Below are 24853 nucleotides of genomic sequence, written 5' to 3'. Positions count from 1 at the left end.
TTAGCATTGTATTACATAAAACAAATTGCATAAGTATATTCTTTATGTAATATAGAGAATAGCTAGATGTCCAGCCAGGCTATCAGCTATTTTTTAAAAATACTTTTAATGGATTTGGCTCTGAAATTTTGAATATATTCAGAATGAATAGGTGTTCCCTGACCACACATCAAGCTGAAGATGCAGGGCTTATACCTTCAAACTACTCTTCATAACTAGTAGAACACAAGTCTCTTGTTGGAAAGGACTCGGTCAAAAGGAAAAGCTTGATATTTCTGCCTTTTCTTTGTGAGTTTGTTAGTCTTGCCATCTTTACTGAGCAAATGATTGTTTATTTTGAGTATATATGAAAGTTTATGCCATTCATAGTATCCTCTACTAACTTTTATTTATTTATTCAATTTATGTGGTCACCCATCTCAAACATATGAATCTCCATTCTTTGTGACACAGGTTGTTTTTCAATTAGTGATTTACAGAATCTTCCCATGTCACCCAGTCATTAATGAGGTGATATTAAATCAGTTCCTACTACATTAACAGTGAAACAATGGTGGTTTCATGACTCCAAAAGAAATTACAAATTATTAATCTTCCCATTCCAGCTATTTTTCCCCCATTTGTTTATTATTCCTGGGTGCTTGTTCTGTTGCTCAAACACCTATATCATGCTTACTCCTTTTAATACCCATATTTTCATTAAGCCTTTGCTTAATGGAAAGTAAAATAGTTAAACTTTCTTCCCTATTCTTCTGAAGTCCATTTTCCTTTTCTTCCTCTGTTATCCTCCAGCTACACGTAAGTCCTCCTGATCTTGTATTTTATAAAGTTTCTTGCACATTGATAATGCTATATAAACAAATATATAGTCTGATATTAAGATGGTTTGCATACAATTATTTCTAGGTTCAGGGAATATCCATTTAAAAAGATTTAATACAATTGATAGGAAATAGCTGGGTTAAATACAAAATATGTGGCCTGTAGCTATCAGTAATTTAGATGGAAGAATCTTTCAACTTGATGTACTTCATATGTTTGCAAATGTTCACTTCAGAGCCTTGGTGGAGCAGTGGGCTAATGCCTCCTTAAGTAACACCAGCTGCCTGCAATTAGTGCAGGTTCGCATCCCACCAGGCTCAAGGTTGACTCAGCCTTCCATCCTTCCGAGGTAGGTAAAATGAGGACCCAGATTATTGGGGGCAATAAGCTGACTTTGTAATAATGCCGCTTGGGGTGTGCGTGAAAGCCCTAATAAGCAGGCATATACATAGAATGGAGGCTATTGCTAAGCTTGTAAGCCGCCCTGAGTCTTCGGAGAAGGGCGGGATATAAATGGAATAAAAATAAAAATAAAATAAAATAAAGTGGAATGCAGAATCTGGGGCTTTTCAGTGGGTCCCTTTTTTCACACATTGGCTGAAAAATGTATTCATTTTATAAATCAAAGAATTACCTAAAAGTCTTGAAACAGAATAAGAATGTTAATGTACTTTATGAATTTTTCAGCTATAATGTTATATAGTTTCCATGAATTGTCCATGCTATTTTAATGCAATCTGTCCCTTAATATTTTAACGTAGTCTTAAAAGTACCCAGAAAAATTTAATAAAGAAAAGCAGCATATCTGAGCTAATAGGAAACATCCAGTCTTTAAAGAAAAGATCTGAATCTTTTTAATCAAATTAATGGGCAAAACCATTATTTTAAATATTGTTAAAATAAAATATCATTCAGGCATTTTCTTTCATTCACAGTTATGCTCTTATAGCCTATTCAATCAATCAGTCAAAGCCCATTTTTAAAAATATTCTTAAAATATTTGCGTAAAACCAGAGCAAAACGTCTGGTTATTTCTTAAAAATCAGAAAAAAAAGTAGTTTTATGTTCATCCGCAATACAGTGATCCCGTGAAAAGAATGCTATAATTTGAAATCTGGAAGCATGTGCTATTACAATCAATATATGCCTTTTTTTCCTTTCTTCTAATCTAAATGCATAGAATATCAGTTCAAAGCTGCAGTCTTGAAGTAAACCATATCATATTATCTTTTTAGTGGCAACAATTGCAAGTCTATTGTTTTCTTCACCGGCTGAGGGAAGAATAGCTCTTTTACTGTACTTTTGTTTTTTTATTACATCTACAGGTTTTTGATGATCAGGGAAAAGATGTGACACCTCGTCCACTTTATCGTCCAGAAGTGAATGTCGCACACAGACAAAGCAAAATTTTATCAGTACATGATTTTGCTGGGGTGACTCAACCTGATTTCTTGTCTTCTTTATCGATGCAACAAACTTCTGTAGCTAGTATTAGTTTAGCAGGTCCATTTTCCAGGTATGATATGACAACCCATAAAACCACTTTGGCAAAACCCATACTGCTTTTCTCTAATGTAACATGTACCTAAAGTTATTGAATACTATTGTTTATCCCATGATTTATCCCAATTGATCTTATAAGCAGAATACTTTCCAAAACATGTATTATCTGTTTTATCTGTATAAAATTAGGCAGAGAGGTAAAGTATCAAATTTACAATAATTTTAAATTTTTATAACGTGCCAAAGAAACAACAATAATATCTGAAGATTGCCTAACAATAGTAGCTAAAGGTTCAAGTATTAAGCCAAAAAGCAAGGGTAAAAGTGGGCAACCCTGCTGAATACTATATAGTATAACAAAGGATTTGCTACTTGTTGTAAGTTTCACAAATAATAGTTGTTAATTGAATCAGCAAAAAACCAGAAAAATAAAATGTTATTAAAATATTGGAAAGATTGAGCCTATCGGTAAAGATGATGAGAAGCAGATGCAGAAAACTAAAGCTATCATCATTTTCTCCTCTGACAAGATACTGAAAGTTTCTCCATCTGCATTTAATTACTCCTGAAGCTCAAATAGTGGCTAACTCTTAAACTACATTACTTAAAGTAAGCCAGCTTTCTCCGCTATAATTGAAGTAAGACCATTCTTTTTTAAAAAAAAAATACAATCATTAAAATGAAAAATAGTTTATAAGTTTTTTTTTATTTTATTTTAATTCCATTTATATCCCGCCCTTCTCCGAAGACTCAGGGCGGCTTACAATCTAAGAAGCACAAATCAACGTGCTTAGCAGTAGCCTTCATTCTATGTATATGCCTGCTTATTAGGGCTTTCGCGCGCCCCCAAGCGGCATTATTACAAAGTCAGCTTAATTGCCCCCAACAATCTGGGTCCTCATTTTACCTACCTCGGAAGGATGGAAGGCTGAGTCAACCTTGAGCCTGGTGGGACTCGAACCTGCACTAATTGCAGGCAGCTGGTGTTACTTAAGGAGGCATTAGCCCACTGCTCCACCAAAGTTCTGGTTTGTACCTGTCAAGGCATAGTTGATTGAAAACATAAACTGATGGAATTTCTCTTATGTATATTACGGTGGGAAGAAGACATGAATAGGAGCTTATCTAAGTTAATTCTTATTGAACTCTAACCCATAGACTTCATCAAATGAAGAATTAATTTGTGTGTGTGTGTGTGTATGCATTCTATTATAATGCAGTTTAATGTATTCTTTTTTACGCATCATTCTTCTTGCCCTTGGGACAGGCATTTAGCTATTTTGAAAATATAACTTAATCAGAAATCATAAGTGTGTGAACTAACTAGAAATATTTTGTGAACTATTTTGTGAAGAATAGTGCTATTTTCAAATCAATGTCTCCTCAGTTCTTATGTATCTGCCTTTTCAATAACAGAACAATAACAGTGTAAATATATTAGAGGTAAATGTTTCATCCTCCAGTAGATAATGTTAAGAGCAGCTGAAAACTACTAAGCTATCAATAGTTCTGTGGCTATGTTTTACTTGGTATGTAATATTCCTTTCTATGGCATTTGGTATTCCATTTCCATTACTTATAAAATTTTCCATTGAAACTACAGAACTTATGGGAGTAGCAGTGTTACAAAATCAACTGCTTCTACTGAATCAATGGCAGAAGAGATTGTAGAGCCTGGATCTAGACGAGACACCATTTCTAGTTTTATAGGTAAAAATCTACATAAAAACAAATGTTTGAATAATCTTTTTTTCCTTTCTTCTTCTGCACCATAAATATAAGCTGCTGATCTGTACCAGACTCATGTCAGTTTGCAGTACAATATGACTTATACAATATATAAAAAGGATGGGAGAAATATCTAACAATGATTGTAATAATAATAGTATAATAAAATATAATACAAAATGTTTTGATGTTTAATAAAATCAAAGGTATCAATAGCAGTAAATAACAAGTAAGTGTCTTGGTGATTAACCTAAACTGGCCAATATTGCACATTCTCTGATCCTAGCTCTATGCTATGGGTGCTACTGAACTGCATCTCATTTGTGTGTCTTCCCGGTAACTTGTTCTTTAAAAAGTGATTGATATCATGTCTTGGCTAGTTTTAATATTACTTGCCCTTGCCAGAGTTTATTGATTAATAGAATTATTTACTCTCCTACCATCGGGTAGGAGATATAGGAGTATAGCCAGCCGCACCAACAGGCTGAAAAACACCTTTTATCCGTGGGCTGTTAGGCTTTTGAATGAGAAATAACTTGTGTGAATTTTATGCAGAATTGACTTGGGAGGCCGGTGTGTGGTGTAGTTGGTTCACATGGCGTAGTAAGATGGAGGGCTTGTTGTCACTGTGTGTTGGGGGGGTGGGAGCACAAAGGGAGGCTCAGCTAATCTCAATGTACACATAGTTGTACTTTAGATTGACAATAGTTGACAATAAAGATTCATTTGTTCCTGAAGCAACATGAAGAGCAGAGGAGCATACTGTATATTGCTTTTAGGTGTTCACCCTCTCTAGCATGTCTCTACACCTTAGAAGAAAAGCCTATTCTTATAAAAGAAAAAAGAAAGTTTACGCTCATTGTCCCAATAACCCGCCTATGACCTACAGTATATATATTCTTTTCTAAATGCAAAGTATGAATTCATTCTCTCTCGTGGTAGATGTCCAGGTTAGAAGAGAAGAGATGTTAGAGCAGCTGACAAAGCACGAGTTAGAAAAGACCGTGGATATATTCCTGACTGAGACAGAAACCATTTGGTTGTTTAACATGCCAACTGCTATGATATCTACAGAATCTGAAGAAGCCGACGATGTCAGGTAAGCACAATGTAATGGATATTACACAACCTTGCCTCTCATTAGCAACTTTGCGATGAAATGTGACTTTATAACTTCAGAATTTGTTCCTGTGGTGGCTTGTGTTACAAATATAACAAAACATATTTTGTTTCTGCGGTATCAAGGAAGAACAGTACAGTACATGTTCACTCTGGGTTAGTGAACTGCAATTCTCAACAGCTCTAGACAGCACAAACAGTATTTGAAGTGTTGTGGGACTTGTGGAACAAGATTTGAGAGCCACATGTTGTCTTCTACTGCGTTTCTTAGCAACGAAGTATTTTGCTGTTACACTGAGTTATAGTTTAGCATTATCTCAAGCAACTTTTGTCTTGTGCATTCCTATTTCTTGTTTCCTCTTGTACAGGTACTTAATAATAATAATAATAATAATAAGTTGGAAGGGACCTTGGAGGTCATCTAGTCCAACCCCCTGCTAAGGCAGGAAACCCTATACCATTTCAGACAAATGGCTGTCCAGTCTCTTCTTAAAAACTTTTTTAAAAAAAATTCCATTTATATCCCGCCCTTCTCCGAAGACTCAGGGCGGCTTACAAGCTTAGCAGTAGCCTTCATTCTATGTATATGCCTGCTTATTAGGGCTTTCACACACACACTCAAGTGGCATTATTACAAAGTCAGCTTAATTGCCCCCAACAATCTGGGTCCTCATTTACCTACCTCGGAAGGATGGAAGGCTGAGTCAACCTTGAGCCTGGTGGGATGCGAACCTGCACTAATTGCAGGCAGCTGGTGTTACTTAAGGAGGCATTAGCCCACTGCTCCACCAAGGCTCAGTGTTGGAGCATTCACCACTTCTGGAGGCAGGTTGTTCCACCGGTTAGTTGTTCTAACGGTCAGGAAAAGATAATCTCCTGTTTAACTGATTACACTTTAGCTTTATATCTGAACCTGGTGAAATTGCAAAAGTCAAGTCAAATATCCCTTGAGTTTAGCTCAACTCCTGCTGACTACATGGACATAGAGTCATAGAACTAGAAGAGTTCATGTAGAGTTCAAGTTTTGAAGACTGTCTTATATGAAGCTGGATTATTTTAGTAAGCCACAGTTAATTTAGAGATCTAATCTGAGCAATTTAAGCCATAAGTGAAAGTTTACATCATGTCATGACTTCATAGGAAAAAAAGAATGTGCGTAGCACCAAACTGTAGTTTACTATTATATGTATTCTAGGGTAGTTTACAAGTTATTTCATATTATGTTTTAGAACAGTATTTCCCAATTATTGCCCTTCAGATGTTTTGAATTATGATTCTCAACTCCTTTCTACAATTTCAACACCTACTTCAAAAGGAAAAAAGTCATTAAATGTTAGGATACCCAATCATAATTTCTTCAGAACTCCTTCAAAAGCATTCCAAAACATTTCACAGTGTAATTCTGCCCATATTTGCTTAAAAGCAAATCCAACAGAGTACCTACTCCTAGCTAAGGGTTTTCAACTTCAGAATTCCACATCTGATGCAGTATCATTTAAGAACCAATTTCCATGTACAATTTTTATGGACATATTATTTCTAAGAAGATATCTGCAAAGGAAAATGATGTCTGATCGAAGTTGAAATATTTGCATAAAGTACTTTGAATGCATATCTTTTTGTTTTCCAAAGGAAAAAGAATATTGCTTATATGGAACTCTGTAAAAACAGAATTGGCAATGATCAATATGCCAATAGAATGATGCAAACACTGAATGGAGCACCAAAGGCAAAGGAAGTACAATGTGACAAAATTGTAATGGCTGACAAAGGTAAAATAGTGGGGAATTTTTTTTATAGATCATTGACTTTGTATGGAACAATCTACAATTTCAACTTTGGAAGCAACACCAGAATTTTTTTTTTTTTGAGTTTCCTATGCAAATATGTAAACAAGAAAATGGTTTGGGCTTTATGTGATTTGTTTTCTTTTCCTTTGGCAGAAATATTGAATATTGCCTTTAAAGATTTCTTATGAGATAGTATCAACTAATATAAAAATTACACCTACATTTTTTAAAGTTGTGTTTGCACGATTCAGCATTCTACAGATATGTATGAGAAAATTGTCCTCTATATTGATTTTTTAAAAAGTATATAATAAAAGAGGATAGACTTGAATTATAGAACACTTGAATATTGAATTAAAGATTGGTTACTCAATAGAATTTAAGGGATATGGAGGTAAAAAGAAAGAATAAATCAAATGTTTACACAATGATTTCACACTGAGCAGGGAGTAAGAGTTGATGCCCCTTTAGTTATTTAATGTATCTATAAAATCATATGGTGACATTGGAATCAGGTTGATTAGGGTGAAAATACAGGCTAACGATAATTGGTACCAGAATTCTTGTTGTTAAGCAACATCATTACGTGACTGCATTACTTAGCAATAGCAATCCCAGTAGTCCCGGTTGCTGTCATAGCCCAAAGATCTCATGGTTAGGAGAGGACCTCACATGACTGGAATCCTAAATAAGCAGGTCAGTGAGTGAGAGGTTAGAGATGCCATAGGCAGGCACTTCTGAGCCAAAGCAGGCCAGCAGGGGCTGTGGGTCAACTAATGGGGGCTGGGGCCAGGTGCTACAAAGTGCAGGCAGGGGATTTATGGTGTACAAGATCCTGGAATTTCATACTCCATGTGGGGATCCTTGGGAGAAAAAGTGATTGGAGTGACTTACAGGAGTGACTTGTGACTTTCCCTACCGACTTTCCTATTGACCTTGCTTGTGGAAAACTGACAAGAAAGGTCACAAATGGTGATCACATGATTGTGGGGTGTGCGGCAGCTGTAACTCTGAGGACAGGCCATAATTCCCCCTGTTGTGACTTTGAATGGTCACTGAACAAGTAGTTGTAACCTGAGGACTACTTGTATGTGTATTTTTATATACATCCAATGCTATGCAGATGGCTAAGAATGATTTGAACTGAATGTTAGATAGACTATAATAAATAAGTTGTATAGAAAAACAGTGAATATTGTAGGTGCAAAAATTTGAACACTCTTTTATCTCAAGCCGCCCTGAGTCTTCGGAGAAGGGCGGGATATAAATGGAATTAAAATAAATAAAAAATAAATAAATTTCCTGTAATCAGCTAAGAATCTGTTTTGAAATTTCCCCTACCCCCCCCCACACACACTCACAGCTTTCCTTGCTCTTATTCTCTTTTTTTTTCCTATTCGAGAAATATTTTTCAATAATATTCAAGCCTAGTGACTGTGCAGTTCATTCCCAAATCTTTGTCGTTCTTCTCTGGAAGTACTTCATAATTGATTTGGACTATGCTTCTGATTATTGTTCTGCTGAAATAATCTTTTTAGCTTCAGTTTCTGCTTGGTGTGGGACATTATTGTTGATGTTGTTTTTATTAAGACTTATATTCTATTTTTTACTTTGATTAACTTGAAATAGTCTTCTAAATTTCCCCTCAAAAACAACTCTGTGAACTGGATTGTGCTGGGAGAAAGTGACTGACCCAAAGATACACAGTGGGCTTCCATGTCTATGGGAAGACTGGAGCTCCCAATTTTCCAGTTTCTAAGCACCATTCTCCTTTGCTTTCTCTATGGCTCAGTTTCAAATCAAAGTGAGCATAATTTCTAGTCAGTTCAACTAAGAAGATAAGTGACTTCTTTTTATATTTTATATTTTAAAACCTCAGTAGGTGGCAGCAGAACCAAATGGACCTTGGCTCAGAAATAAGCAGTCAGCACTAGTTAGTATCTAAGTAAAGGAACTGCCAAGGTTGTTGGATAGCCATGGAAATTAGAGCAGAAAAAATCCCAGTAGAAGGCAATGGCAAGCCAACTTTTTAATGTTGCCAGTAAAATTTCATGAACCAAACCACCAGTAGTCAAGGATGCTTTCACTTTATTAAAAAATAATTTAAATTTATGGAGCATATTTGTGCAAGAATGCTACCCCTGTGAGGTGAGTGGTGAATTGTATTGGAGAAGTTGTTTAGAAAACTGACGTGAAATACTTTATCTAAACACATTCTTTATGATCCTCTGGAAGAATGTGCAGCTATACAAAGAAAAGATGAGAATTTTGTGACATCCAGTTATATTTATCTTAGCTTCTTAAACGAGTTAAAGAGATTCAATCAATTTGTTTTTCTAAAATATATCAGCAGTATTTCACTGTAACATAAATACATGGTGTTTACATATAAGAACAAAAGCAAAACTCATTGTGTCTTTTTTCCCCCATAGAGATAATGGCCACTACTTGGGATTTATTTGATTCTTTTAATGCTTTGGAAGCAGCAACAGCAGAAACAATTAGTGGAGCACTAACTACAGTGGCTGGTAAATCAGCTGCAGTCAAAGAGCATGACAAAGCTATGTCCCTTGGTTCTGTGGAAGCAGGTATTTTTACATACTATATTAAATTTCCATATCTTCTCTCAGCCAAATCAAGATTTACATAATACCCGTAGATTATATGTAGAAAAGTATATCAGGGATGCTTTTACCCTTTTAACTAGATTATATCTTTAAAAATGATGAGATATTGTTGCTATTGACTTGGGTTATCACAGTGTAATGAATTCTCTTTATTTTTCCTACAATTTTCTGATATGGGATCAAATAAATCCTAATGAGTAATTCTATAATTGTTAATCTAGATGAAAATCCATTTTTAACATGGATTTTACTCCCCAGTGCATAGTGTTTCAGCATTTATGAAAAATACACTTTAAATTAATACTGATTTTTACATTAACAATATATAAACACTAAAGGAATAGAGTTTATAGCCTAGAATTCTAGCTATATTGAAATGGTTTCAAGGTGTGCATGCAAAACACTCATAGACACACAGAAACACACACATATACATGCATCTAAATTGTAGATTGAAATGGAGACTGAAATGTCACAGAGCAATCTTCTCTAGAAAGTAGAAGAATATATAATAAAATAGCACATCATAACATTTAATATATTATTTATTAATAAATGTTTCTTCTGCCCTTAAACTTCTAAGTCAGTTCAGAAAATGAAAAACTGAACATTACTTTCTTCTAATACTTCAGATATTCTCTTTGTAACATTTGCTGTTTTTTTTTCCTTTTTCCTTTCAGAAAGCTTTACTTCAAGTTCCATTATTGATCTTGAAAGTGTAATTCTCTCCAGAATCCAGGAAGAAACAGAAGACCACTCAGAAATTATACTTAAATCTGATAAATTTAATCAGGATCTATTTTATATGGAAAGAGTCCTAATGGAGAATATTTTCCAGCCTAAACTTGCAGCTTATCGGAAACTTCCTGTCCTCATAGGTATATAAGTGATCAGGTATTTACTCATCAGCCTGAGTTCAGGAATAGTTTATCTTATTATAAAAAATATCTAAGTTAGTTTATGTTACTGTCATCTTATTCTTAGAGGAAAGGGTAGGGAAAGAGTTCTCAAACTCACTGTTTATGAATCAACTTTATTTATACAAGTCCTAATTTGCTTCCTGAAAAAAAATGTTAGCAGGGTTTACAAATGAGCTGTTAGAATGTTTTGATGATACCTACAAGCTAGGACAAAGGTCTTCAGTTAGTGGGTTACACCTCAAAAAGACATCAGTGTCATTCACATTATTTCCTTTCTGTTGTTGAAGAATTAAATCAAGGCTTCTCAATGCTTGACCTTTCTCCAAATAGCTGTCAAGATAAATGTGGTCAGTTACAAAAAAACATTTTCCCTAGAAGGCAGACTCAAGAGACTTAAATAATTTTTTTTAGAAATGTAAGTAAAAGGCAGAGGAAAAGTCTGAGCTTCAAGGCAGTGCACATAGGATTTGTGAATTTTCATAATTTGGGTCCAAATCCATTCCACAGAACAGGGACTAAAGTAACTTTCACCATAAAACCCTAAGTATAAACAAAGACATAGGATGATCCCTTGATGCCAGAAAAAACATTTTACAGAAGGCAAACAGGTAATCCTCCCAGAAGCATATTGAGGCAACGTTTCCCAAAACATGTCTTAATGACATATAGTACTATACTGTGCGTATAGTCAAGTGCGTATAGTCAAGGCGATGGTCTTCCCAGTTGCAATGTATGGCAGTGAAAGTTGGACCATAAGAAAGGCTGAGCGCCAAAGAATTGAAGCCTTTGAACTATGGTGCTGGAGAAGACTCCTGCGAGTCCCTTGGACTGCAAGGCGATCAAACCGGTCAGTCCTAGAGGAGATCAACCCTGACTGCTCTTTAGAAGGCCAGATCCTGAAGCTAAAACTCAAATACTTTGGCCACCTAATGAGAAGGAAGGACTCACTGGAGAAGAGCCTAATGCTGGGAAAGATTGAGGGCACTAGAAGAAGGGGACGACAGAGAATGAGGTGGCTGGATGGAGTCACTGAAGCAGTAGGCGTGAGCTTAAATGGACTCCAGAAGATGGTAGAGGACAGGAAGGCCTGGATGAACGTTGTCCATAGGGTCGCAATGGGTCGGACACGACTTCGCAACTAACAACAACAACAACAACTAACAAGTACTATACTGATAACTTTTTCAAAAAAAGAAGAAGAACAGCTAAAATCCAGACAAAATTGCATACACAAAACCAAAGAAACATATCTCCTCATGGACACGTAAAGAAAAAAATCTTTCTCCCTCCTCCGTACTTTATAGTTCTGTTCCTATTAAAATTATGTGGTTTGCTAATTATAAACTGCCTTGAGGTTTGGTAGATTCAGAGAGAAAGGGGAAAATGTCAATGAATGAACGAATGAACGAGTGATTTTCTACCATTCCATTATATTTATTTTTTTCTCCTATTTGGGCATTTTTTATAACAAAGTATTGATCTGTAGATAACCACCATTCTTATTTTTTGAAGAACGGTTCTGGGACCTATATACAGTTTGGAGGCATTGCTGGAAATAAACAAATAATTAAAAGCTTTTCTTAATGCTAGGTCCTTGTTTTTCAAAACATGAAAATGTTTATCTTGTTAATTCAGAAGAGATATGAACATGGTAGATACTGTGACAGGTAATCCGTGGGCATTGGGAACCTCTTTTTTTTTAAGGAGAAAATGAGAACATTTCAGACATTACATAGAAGAGTAGGATCTTGGCAGCAAGCCCTGCACCTTAAGTATCTGTGGCATACTTTATTGCATTTATATCATGCTTTTGCTTGAGAAAACACTGTATATAAACGAATAAGCCCTAATGGTTTCTCTTTAGATGTGTGGGTCTGTAGTTGTCTTGTGAGTGTTGGGCATTGCAATCTAAGGCATCTCAAAAGGCAGAAATAACCAACATATGGAAAGTTCAGTGTCATTTTGAAGGAGGAAGGGGAGGGAGGGAGGGAGGGAGGAGGAGGAAGAGGGGATGAATAATGAGCTCTAAAGGAAAAAATATTCTTTTTCTTCATTGACTTAGAATTTTAATTTTTACCAGGAGCTGATTTCATTTTACATTTATGATTAGCTACAAATGCAATGTTCCTTTCACTTTTGAAACTGGAGCCTTAGAATCTAGGAAAAGGCAATAATATAGTGCAGCATTGAAAATAAGACCGTGTGATAGATTAGAGGAAGGAGTTCCCAGGTCCAAAAAAGCTGAAGACTCTTGGGATCCAACCGGCTTTGCTGTTAAAGCTCTTGCCACACTGGGAAGATTAAGCAGGGCCGAACACTTTTCAAGTATTGGTGATACATACTGTACCTTCCTTAATAGATCATCATGATATGTGTGAATGTTTCTACACTTTTAGTTTGTAATTTCAATGGAGATAGCTTCAGATCCCATTGCCATTTGGATAGAAAATAATCCTGGCACTTTTTATTTCAAAGGGAGAGTGAAAAGTAGAGCTCTTGGTGCCCCCATACCTTTCATCATGGCAGTCATCAGTATCTAGATACCGGTCAGGTTGTCACTGACCTGAGTGAGTATAAGCAATGCCTGTTGGAGAATGTAATGATATTGGCATTTTCTTGTTTTTCTGCTTTTCTTAGAACCAGATGTCAAATCTGAATATAGTGAATCGGAATTTGATAATATATCAGTAAAGGAGGAGGAAAAGGAGGAGGAAGAAGAAGAAGTAGAAGAAGAAGAAGAAGAGGGACAACAGCCACCAGTGAAATCATCCTTGCTGTTAGAGTTTGGTGAACGACAAGAAGAACTACCACCGCCATTTATGGAAGCCTTGTGGTCCTATGGGTGCAATTTGACGAAAGGCAACAATGTGAGCTGCATGGCTTGGAACAAGTTAAACCCTGTAAGAGATCACTAAATTTCTGATGATGTATATTACGTTTAGGGATATGCAACTAGGCCGGCAGAAGTGAACTTCCCCACTTCTTTCCACCTTTAAACCCTCAGTAAATGGTACAGCGGTCAGAGCAAAGGAGCTCCATTTGTGTAAGGATTCTACACGATTTTCAGGAATCTGCTTTCCTGTTATACCTTATCACATTCAGTAGACATTCTTGACATTTTCAAGGACATGAAAAGGCTGTGTTGAGAAGAATACAGCACAGAGAAATATTCTACTTTTCTAGGTACATACGTCTAAATATGGAATCTGATTCTATTTTTCTAGTTGCATATATCTAAATCTGGAACATTAAGTGTATCAGAATTTAAAAAAAAGCTTTAGGGACCTCTGTTTCCATGCCATGCAATGTTTCTTTATCCATTTTTTTAAACTGTAGGGAAATAATTTACCACAGACAAGAAAGATTCTGCACATTACCCATTCTACTAGTCCAGACTGGAGAATTGTAGCATGACCTGTTGTTTGAAGATATTTTGAGAATAGTAGCAATGGTTTCTCTAAACTAGTTTGGAACAGCCTGGAAACTCTTGTGCCAAAGCAAAGGAATGAGTGAATAGTTGCCAAGAATCTTTCTCAACCTCAAAAATTTCAAATTGTCCAGACCTGAACTCCCAGAATTCCACAGCCAGTTGATGTCCACATATCCTAAAGTTGTTGAGGCTGAAAAAATGACTTCATGGATTAACAAGGGCTTTGTAGTGTTTTGGAAAAAAAGTGCTTCAGGGCACACAAGTACACATAGACAGTATTTGTTTGCAACTCTTTAAATCAAAGACACCTTCCTGGAATTTTCTAGCTACAGCTGCTTTAGTTGTTGTAGAAGGTGCCCACATATTTTGGATCACTGTTGGCCTTTGAATCTTGACTCCTTAAGCCTATTTGACTCAGCTTATGGAACAGCTGGTATTTAGGCTAGATTTTTGGCTCTGAATGAGATTTATAATGTATTACCTTTTATTGCTTACTTTACATTGCTTTCTGACATCAACTGCCCAGGCTCTTTATTTCCGTCTCTCTGCCACCTTTCCATAAAGTTTTGTCTTCTTTGTCCTCTTGAATTCCAGAGTTTCTCCATAGCTCTATTTATCAATATTTTTTCAATTATCTAATATCTAATACCCTTCTCTTCTTTTCCCGTACCTTCATTTCTTCTATGGTCTTCCTAGATATATGTTTTTTCTTATATTTCCTAAATTTAATCCCCCTCTGCATCATTTTTTTTACTTTTCAAATTTCCCCTGAATTATGGCTTGTTGGGATGGTGGCAATGGCAATAAACCTTTTCCTGTGAAGAGTTGGCCTAATTACAAACCAGCTTTCAGACCTTAATTATGACAATAATTAGAATATATCTACTATTCACTGGCAGAGATTTCTCTACCATCATCAAAACTAACTACAGCATATGTCACTAAAACAAAATACAGACTATAATTAGCAATTTTCAAAACCAGCAGTCTTGGAAATAAGAACCTGAATCTTGCCCTTAGTATATCAGGAAGTCAAGCAGCTGTTGGGGTTATGGGGGTATTAGTATTTTTATTCTTGTCTAGTTATACTTATACATGTATGTATGTATATACGTGTGTGTGTGTGTGTGTGTGTGTGTGTATCAATCTCAAATCTTTTTCTTGCTAATATATACTATTATCAAGAAAAAGATTTGAGATTTTTTTCCAGTCATTGTCAGAATAACTTGGATAAATATATATTTATATATATATAAATAATTTTATATATATATATTGCCAGTGTTGGTAACATTATTTTTGTCCTATCCTAGGCAGCAGTAATTATTGAGTTGTTTGGCTGGCTTTACTTGTAAGGGCTGGTAAAACAGGAAGCAGCAGTTCTTACGCTAAAGAAGGGCAGCATGTAACTATATCTCAACCAACTAGGTTATCAGGTGGCCCTCAAATTGAAAGGGCCAGAAGAGATGCCTAAAGTTTAAATCCTGCAGAATGAATTTTTCTCTTTGATCTCTTTGCCTCCTGCGAAGAGCTATTATGTTCATTCTTATCTGCAATGAGGATGCTAAGCATGCAGAGTTGGGTCTGGAAATCTGTCAAATCCAGACAAGTGTTCAATAAGGAATGAAAGGTCTGAAGAATTGTGATTGCATTACTGGGAAATCTGACAATATCAAGGCTGCTTGGTGCCAATAAGTCAACTTATCCAACCTGATACCTTTTAGGTTGAAGAATGCAATGCTCCATTTGGGGCAAACTGACTGGAAATTTAGATGAAAGTAGTAGTCTCTATGGCTGTGGAGGACATCTCATTGCGGGAACAGCTCTATTATTTGTTGGCTTGCTTTAATGAACTCAAAATGAAAGTCATGGCAATTTCAATGCTGTGTTGGCTGGTAGTAATTCACATTCTTGGCTCTTAGGATCTTTTAGCTGTTGGTTATGGGCAGTTTCGTTTTCAAGAGCAGAAGAAAGGCTTGGCATGCTGCTGGTCACTGAAAAACCCCATGGTAATGCACACATTTAAAATATTAAAATTTTAATTGAATTGGTTGCATTTTTATTGTAAACAATAATGATGAGTTAGCAGCAATATATTTTTTATACTTGCTTAATATCAAATCAGGTAGTTTATTTATAATCTCAGACCAATGCATATCTGAAGACGTTTGGTAAAATCCAGATGATTCATTGACAGCCTGCCTGTCTTTTGAAAGATAGGGAGTTTTATAAGCTATCTAATTCAATTCATATTATCTCAGAAGTACTGTCTTACTGTTATCATTTAGAATTTTTTTCCTAATTTTATTTAATTATTTAAATGTATTATGGTTTATTAACATTATTAAAATAGCTACATTTTTAGGACATAAACTTCCAAGATGCAAAACAAATGTTATTTAAATTAATTACTAAGGCTTATACTGTTTTCACTAATGTGTGTACCACTGTGCATTGATGTTATGGCTTTGTATCTAATAGCTATATACTAATCAGCCTAAAAATTAAACAGTTGTCATTGTAGCCTGAGCTAAAGGGATTTTGGGGGACAGTGGCTATAAATAATTTAACACACACACACATTTCAAAGAGGAATATACTTAATTAGAAATGTGAAAGTAATTTTTAAAAAGTGATGAATTTTGTGACTGATCTTTTATTTAACTTTTTTATTTTTACAATATGTTCAGTGGCCAGAGCGTATTTACAACTGTGTTCATGGGGTAACTGCATTAGATTTCTCTATAGCCAATCCAAACCTCCTAGCAGTTGGACTGTTCAATGGGACAATAGAAGTTTATAATGTCCAGTCCCGAAATCAAACTTCAGTTCTAGACAACAGGTATATATCATAAGTCTTCTAAGCTCTTTCTCAAACTTCTTATTGTTATAATGAATTGTTTTGGGGGGGGGGGAAATTATAGGTTTATAAGCAGTGTCAAGGCCTTATTTTGTAATATTTATTTTAATAAATTCCTTGGCTATACGGCTGTGGCTCCTTTGAAAATTTGGAGGAATGACAGATATTATTTATACTTCCTGTTTCTCTGAATGGTAAGCAGTTTTAAGAATCCAGTGTTACTGTGCCAGTTTTCTTTGAAAGAAACAACTTTCCAGAGAAATACTACCATTTCACCTGATGCTGTTTACTAAGAGAGATGTTCTCCTTCCACTTCCAAACAAATAGTTAGAATGACTTATTTTCTTTTGAATGCCCCTATGTATATTTTACTTAATTAAAATGTGCTGCTGGTGGATAGGAAACATGTTCCTCTTCAAGTGTTTTAAGGCTAAATCATTAAGGAAATTTCTAAACTGTTTCTCATCCTTCTGTTTAAATGAGCTTTCTTCAATGTCAGGAAATCTTCGAAGTTATAGATCTAATGTATTCGGAAGGAAACATGTTGGGATCTAGTCTAAACCCTGAAAACTAAACTTTCATCAGGGGTTATCTTCTTTTAATTTCTTTGCAGTAAGAGATATATTGATGGTGTGTATATAGAACTTCAACTTTAGGCTTATGTGTCAGGTAACTGTCACAAGTTGATACACATTTTCATAAGCTGCATATATATCTGCTTATGTAAGCTTATCCCCCTGCAGTTTTTTTTTCTTTTGTACCATTGTGCCCTAGTTGCTGTATAAACCCAAGAGTTGTGTTTTTATGAAAATATGTTTCAGCGAATCCCACGATAAACATTTAGGGCCTGTTTGGCAGCTGAGATGGGTGGAGCAAGACAGGGGAACAAGTGGAGAAGACAAAGGGGAGATCCTCGTCTCCATTTCAGCAGATGGCAGGATAACTAAATGGTTTGTTCGAAAAGGACTGAGCTGCACAGGTAAAATATTTTCACATTACACAAATATCTGAAATAATTTTGAGGGTTGCAATTTAAGACTATGGTTTGTGTTGATTTTTATTTGTGATTTGTTATCTTAACAGTTTTTTTTAAAAAAAAATAGGTCTGTAATGACAGATCTCTATGTCTATGTGAACCTTTTCCACATTTACACAAAAATATCCTCAGGACTATCTACTTTCATTAGCAAAAATGAAATAAAGTACTGCATCATTCTTTCATTTACCTTCAGCTTTTTTGCTATAGGCAGGTGGGCGAAATAAAAACTGAAATTAAAAATAAAGTGTTTTTATTCACATAAAAGATTTGATCAGACTGAGCGCATGGAGAATAGCTGACACTAATGTCACCGAATCTACATTATCACTTCTCTTCTTGATAACTGAGTGACAAGATCCGGGTATCTAAAAAGAATAATTAATATGCTAATATTATCATTCTTGCTTCTTGCATGTTTTTTAATCACAAAACTGCCAAATGCATCTATTCAGAAATCTGCTGCCACATATGTACTGATCCAGGGGTGTCAAACTCAATTTCATTGAGGGCCGCATCAGCATTGAGATTGCCCTCAAGGGGCCGGGTGGGTGTGGCCTGGGTGGGTGTGGCTAGAGTGTGTATGGCCTACTGGGTGGGCATGGCCAGCTCTACATCGTTCGCATCAAGGGTGCCTATGGGGGCCTGGGCAAGAGTGGGACAGATCTGAGGGTCTCTGGCAGAAGGAGGGTCTCTGGGCCAGGGCCAAGGCAGTGGGGGCTGTTCCCTCACTGTTTCCAGGATGGCTTCATGGGCCACATGAAACCACTTCGCGGGCCAGATCCGGCCTCCCGGGCCTTGTGTTTGACATGTCTGTACTGATCAGTCTTCCCAACCTGTGCCTTCCAGAAATGTTAGACTGAGACCCTTCAAAATTTGAAGAGTCATAATTCAACCCATTCAGATCACATCAAGTTGGGAAAATTGTTGGATAATTTTGTTAGGTTGGGACTGGATGCTGGAGGGATGCTGTAGTATTTTAGAACTGTGTATAACTTAAAATACATAGAAAGCAGTTGCATTGCATGACTTCTCCCCCCTCCCAATGATTGTACAAGCATGAGATTGTGCTCATGATTGAGATTTTGTACTGGGGTGGCATAGTAGGAGGGGAACGTAAACTCTCCTTTGTGTTCATCTGAGGGACAGTCATTTTTTGCATGTGGTTTTAAAAAGACATCCCCCCTTTATTCCGGACAAATAATCCTGCTTCTTTTTGTATATGAGAAAGAGTCTGAACAGCCCTCATAAACAATTTGCAATTGTTTAAATTACAGACCTAATGAAGCTAAAGCGAACCACAGCTGAAAAGAGAAAAGCAGGAACAGAAAGAAAAAGTGAAGCGCTTATATCTCGACAGGCTCCAGGACTATGTTTTGATTTTCATCCAAAGGTATTTAATTGATTATAACGTCTTAATTCATACTCTGGCCTGAAATATTTCATCAGTATTCATGTAAGTCATAGCAAAAACATTGCCCCAAATGGTGAACCACCTGATAGGAATGGCTTGTTCCTATCAACTGTTTGGAACAAGCAGTGTGGCACAGCTTTTTAGATCTCCAAACTAAGCAGAGAAATGGGCATCTTTTGAAAGACGGCAGAGCTTTCATGCTCTAGCCAATGCAGGAAAACCTTTGGCTGTTTATTACCTAATATCAGATGGAAAGTCCAGAAATCTTGGGTAGTCATGCTTTTGGGAAAATTGAGTGCAGTGTCTCCTTTAATCATCACCACATTCTGCTCAACGTATTTCAAGAGAAGTAAAAGAAAGAAAGCAGGAATTTAACTCATCCATATACTTAAACTAGGTATATTTTCATGCAGGATTTCCCCCCCCCCCGTTTACATATGGTAACTTCTCAAGAAGTGAAAACTGGGAGACATACAAATCTCTTTATACATCATGTAATACAACACATACAGTATGTGAAAAAATTAGTATTTCATGAAAGAAGAGGTTCTCTTTGTGGGGAGAGAAATAAAGTAAGGCACACATGACTAAGTCTGAGGCTAAAATGGAATATTTCATTAGTATTCATTAGCAGTTTTCAAATGTGGTACCCAAATGCCAGCTGATGGCATTCAAAGTGGAAGGCTACTCATTGTCACTTGTGCAATTTTGTTACGTTGCCCTGATGTCCAGAAGAATGCTGGAAATGTTGATGTGTCCCTCCCCACTCTCTGCTAACTTCTGACATATGGTTGGTTCTTCTATATCAGGGGTGTCAAACTCGCGACGTCACGTGACGTCGCATGACATATCGGAGCTTTTTCCCCATTGCCGGCAATGGGGTGGGTGCGGTTTTGTCGTGATGCGTCCAGCCCGCGGGCCGGTAGTTTGACACCCCTGTTCTATTTTTTTTAGTAAAACATATGATTATGCAGTTGGTCAGCTCATTGATTTATACATTAGAAAATTCCCCTATATTAGAATTTAATAATTTCAAATGTTATCTGGAAAGGAGAAAAACAACCTTCCTGCAAAGGCATCCAAGTTGAATAAAAGAAAAGGACCCATAGTAATTTGGTTTTGTTTCAGGACACTAATATCTACATGGCAGGAACTGAAGAAGGTTATATTCATAAATGTTCTTGTTCCTATAATGAGCAGTACCTGGAGACCTACAGAGGACACAAGGTAATAAAAATTAAAGAAACCTGATCAAATAAACCACACTGCTTTTTTTTAACTTCCTCTCTCTTTCTCTGTTAAAATATCTCTATTTGAGGTCTTTACAGCAGTTCACAAGGCAATCCAGACTTCCAGACTCATGCCGTGGGCTAGTTTGGGAAGTTTGGCTCTACTTTTTTTTTCCTGACTCTGCATCAGTTTACCTGAAGCCAGAGCAAAGCTGTTGTTTTCTGTTTACAGTGCTCCAGTTTTGAAGAGCTTAGGGACTGTTGCCCCCCTGCCCTCCTCCACTGGTGGGAAGGAACTATTGTCTCCCCTGCTTTGTGACTCGAGATAATCTTTCTTGGCACCCATCTGTAGGCTTGTTTAGGCTGCGTTGGGTTCAAGGAAGTTTATGTAAATCTTAGAACTACAAGGAGGACAGAAGGGATGTTCCCATTAGGAAAAATTGGTCAGTCCACAACTTCCAAGGGAGCACTACAGAACTCTCTCTGCAGCAACTGAACCAGAAGTTAATCTTCTTCCTTTGCAAAGCCTTCTGGAAGTTGCACAGTATCAGGAGGATTCAGAATATAAAACAATTCAATTATGTCTTTATTCAGCATTTCCTCTGGATTGCAATCAGTATGGTTAAGCTGGTTAGAAGTGTGTCATTCAAGCATATTATTGTTCAGAATTCAATTATCTTCTAAAATCTTTTTAAGCTTCAAGAAGAGCAGTATACTTTTGCATAAATATCGCTACACCATTCCTGATCTTTGCTGCCCTGTTCATGAATACATCCAAACAAAATTATTCCAAAATCTCACTAACTTTGCATTTATATTGCTATATGTTTCTCGCTTCTCCTCAAGGGCCCTGTGTATAAGATCACATGGAATCCTTTCAGCACAGAAGTGTTTCTAAGTTGTTCTGCAGACTGGACTATCATGCTGTGGCGCCAGGATTCAGTTCGCCCGGTTTTAATCTTTACTTCCACTTCCAATGTTATTTATGATATTATGTGGTCTCCGAGTTCTGCCTATGTGTTTGCAGCAGTGAATGAAACCAGGGTAGAAATCTGGGATCTAAGTGTGAGCACGTAAGTAGCAGCATTTCTTAAAAATGTTTTCCGAGCAACACTAAACAGAATTATGATCACACACTATATTTCTATTGTCCCATGGCTACAATTGGACTACACCAACTGCGCCGCCAGCATATTAATAAATTTATCCAGCACATTATTCATATTCCAGACCTTGAAGTACTGATCTTTTTTTCTGCATTCCCCCCTTCCCTTGTATGTCTTTCTTCCTGGAGAGTAAGCTATTTTGTAAGACAATTGTCTGAAAAGTAGATAAAATGTAACATAATTAAAATAATACATGGAAAATATTTTTAGAAAAAAATAAATAACTTATATTAAACAATAAATAATGGGTAAATAATGCCTTGCAGTAGAATATTCCAAACAACTCTCCAGTTTCAACTGCACATCTTTTGCTATTTATAGGTTGGATCCCCTGATTGTGAATCATGCTACTGGCAATTTGAAATTCACCACTGTACTTTTTGCTAAAAGTGCAGATTGCCTTCTGATTGGGGACAGTGATGGACTAGTCACTGTTTATGCACTGAGAAATATGACCGTCTCAGACAGAAAGAAGGTATGTTTTGCTGCATGAAAAGCTAGCATGCCTGCACCTGATGTAAGCAACTAAACCTCCTGTTCCTCGGTAGTAATTTATTATTTTGAGTCTGCTGAGCTTGTGGTTGTAATATTGGCCTATAACTGCATCATCATTCAGACAGGACTGTATTTGCTGTGGATGCTAAGGCAATGGAATGAAACTACAGAACAGGTGTTTTTTTTAAGGCATTGTTTCTGCCTATAAATTGAAGACAAGTTATTAAAGCACCAATACTAGGATCATCTAATGATGAGTGTGGTTGCTTGAGCTTAGTAATATTGTCTCAAAAGAAAATCAATCAATCAGTTGGCAGAAAGTGATTTACAAGATAATGAGATTCAGCTGTTTTAGTCTCGGATTGACAGTTTATGTTTATGTTTATGTTTATTGGACTTATATACCGCCCTTCTCCCGTAGGACTCAGGGCGATTCACAAGGTATTTAAAATAACAATACAAATTACAAAAGTTAAGAACAATTAAAAATAATTAAATTTAGTCCTTGAATAAAATAAAACCCCTGTTAAACTCCAATTAAAACCCAATTAAAATAAAATTACAATTAAAATTCTCAGTCCTGGCTGGAAAGCTCAAAGAGCCAGGTCTTCAGGTCCCGGCGGAATGAACGAAGGTCAGGGGCAGTCCTGAGCTCTACGGGCAGCTGGTTCCAAAGGGCAGGCGCACCCACAGAGAAGGCCCTCCCCCTGGGTGTTACCTGCCGGCAATCTTTTGCCGGCGGCACCCTGAGAAGGCCCTCCCTGTGGGAGCGCACAGGACGAAGGGAGCTTGATGCCAGCAGTAGGTGTTCCCTCAAATATCCCGGACCCAAGCCATTTAGGGCTTTATAGGTCATCACCAGCACCTTGAATCTCACCTGGAGGGCAACCAGAAGCCAATGCAGCTCGCGGAGCAGAGGTGTTACATGGGAGTATCGGGAAACCCCCATCACAACTCGCGCGGCTGCATTCTGCACCAGCTGAAGCCTCCGAGTGGTCCTCAAGGGCAGCCCCATGTAGGGAGCATTGCAGTAGTCCAACCGGGAGGTCACAAGCGCATGAGTGACTGTGCGTAGGGCATCTCAGTCCAGATAGGGCCACAACTGGCGCACCAGGCGAACCTGGGCAAAGGCCCCCCTGGTCATGGCTCCTATATGATCTTCAAAACTGAGCCGCGAACCCAGGAGGACACCCAAGTTGCGAGCCCTATCAACGGGGGGTAACACCTCACCCCCCCATCATTAAAGGTGGAATGAACTGGTTAACCCGAGATGCCGGTACGCACAGCCACTCAGTCTTGGCAGGATTGAGACGAAGCCTGTTTCTCCCCATCCAGACCTGGACCGCCTCCAGGCAACGGGACATCACGGCGAGGGCATCGCTGGGTTGGTTCGGGGTGGAGAGAAAAAGTTGGGTATCATCAGCATACTGATGATACCCCACCCCGAAACCACATTGTAAATAGAAGATCCAGGTTCATCATTTTCACCTTGTTTCACATAATGGGGAATATGAAAAAAAGGTTTACGCACTATGTATAGAATTATAGCCTAAAAGTATTAGTGCTTGCTTGAATATTGGTATAATTGAAATACCTGTGTAACATTTGGCCTACAAGTATGTGGTTTATGATAAATTTTAACTAAATTGTTTTGTGATAAGACAGTAATGTTTAGGTTTGGGCTTATTGTTGGCAATCAGAAGGTGGTTTTGGATAGAACAGAAATAGAGAAATATTAATATATACCATAAATACTGGATATTCTCATTTATAGTATTAAATACTAATTTTCTTTAAGATTTCTCAGAACAGAATCATCTTAGTGCATAGACTCTTCCTAATCTATTTAAAATGCCTTTCAATATTTTTGTTTTATACCCATGTATATATTTATTTGTTTTTCAGGTGGATATTTTGCATGATATGATCGGCTCTAATCTAGCCAGTCCAGAGTAGTTTTTTTAAAGAAATATTTAAGAAAAGTGAAGGTGATGTAAAACATGGCATTTAATAGTTCACCATTAATTATTAAATATTTATGTGGTTCTGTATATATATGTCTGTGATTGTTTTCCACATATAAGACACCTACAAAGACAGTCTGTTCTGAATGTTTTAAAAAGCCCTTAAATGTTTTTATGGAAAGTACTATTAATTGATTTCAGGTAGTCCTCAGTTAGCTATCATAATTGGGACCGGGAATTCTGTTTCTAAGAGACATGGTCGTAAAGTATGACATTATGTGTCCACACCAACTTATGATGACAGTTCTAATGGTTCTGGTTGCGGTAGTTAGGTGGGATGTCATATCACCACCACGTGCAACCTTCTGCCAGCTTCTGCATTGACTTTGCTTGTCAGAAGGTGGCAGTGAAAGCCACAAATGGTGATCATGTGACTGCAGGACACTGCAACCATTGTTATTGCAAGCCTGTTGCCAATCATCCAAATCAAGATTACATGATGTTGCGATGGCCACAACTTCAAGGACTGTAGATAAGTCTCTACGTTCAGCACCATCGTAACTTTAAACGGCCTCTGAATGAATAGTTGTTATCCAAGAGTGCCTGCAAAAACAAACACAAGCATTCAAACACAAATAATGAAAGATATTCTCTTCTTTTGCTATGAATGACATCCAGGAAAAAGCAGGTCAGTGTTTAAATTATGCCTGGATTCAGGATTGTTTTTGTTGATGCTGTTCTAATATTTTT

The 24853-nt window shown here is 37.0% G+C and overlaps 1 protein-coding gene across 1 annotated transcript in view; it reads left to right on the top strand.

Moving 5' to 3' along the window:
- Positions 1–24144, top strand: part of DNAI4 (dynein axonemal intermediate chain 4) — a gene marked incomplete at its 5' end in the record, with an annotated part of 45071 nt that extends 20927 nt beyond the window's left edge. Inside the window, 15 exons of the mRNA XM_081325490.1 lie at positions 2148–2338; positions 3929–4035; positions 4996–5152; positions 6805–6944; positions 9395–9550; positions 10270–10467; positions 13147–13409; positions 15862–15948; positions 16630–16781; positions 17621–17778; positions 19113–19228; positions 20378–20476; positions 21325–21551; positions 21966–22119; positions 24045–24144. Of these exons, the coding sequence (XP_081181616.1) occupies positions 2148–2338; positions 3929–4035; positions 4996–5152; positions 6805–6944; positions 9395–9550; positions 10270–10467; positions 13147–13409; positions 15862–15948; positions 16630–16781; positions 17621–17778; positions 19113–19228; positions 20378–20476; positions 21325–21551; positions 21966–22119; positions 24045–24095 (2256 nt within the window). The 3' untranslated portion in view covers positions 24096–24144. The remainder of the gene's footprint in view (positions 1–2147; positions 2339–3928; positions 4036–4995; positions 5153–6804; positions 6945–9394; positions 9551–10269; positions 10468–13146; positions 13410–15861; positions 15949–16629; positions 16782–17620; positions 17779–19112; positions 19229–20377; positions 20477–21324; positions 21552–21965; positions 22120–24044) is intronic.
- Between the last annotated feature and the right edge of the window lie 709 nt (positions 24145–24853).

Source organism: Vipera berus (assembly GCF_964194415.1).
Source record: "Vipera berus genome assembly, chromosome: 3".
NCBI classification, from domain to species: domain Eukaryota; kingdom Metazoa; phylum Chordata; class Lepidosauria; order Squamata; family Viperidae; genus Vipera; species Vipera berus.
This window is presented reverse-complemented; position numbering and strand designations above follow the sequence as displayed.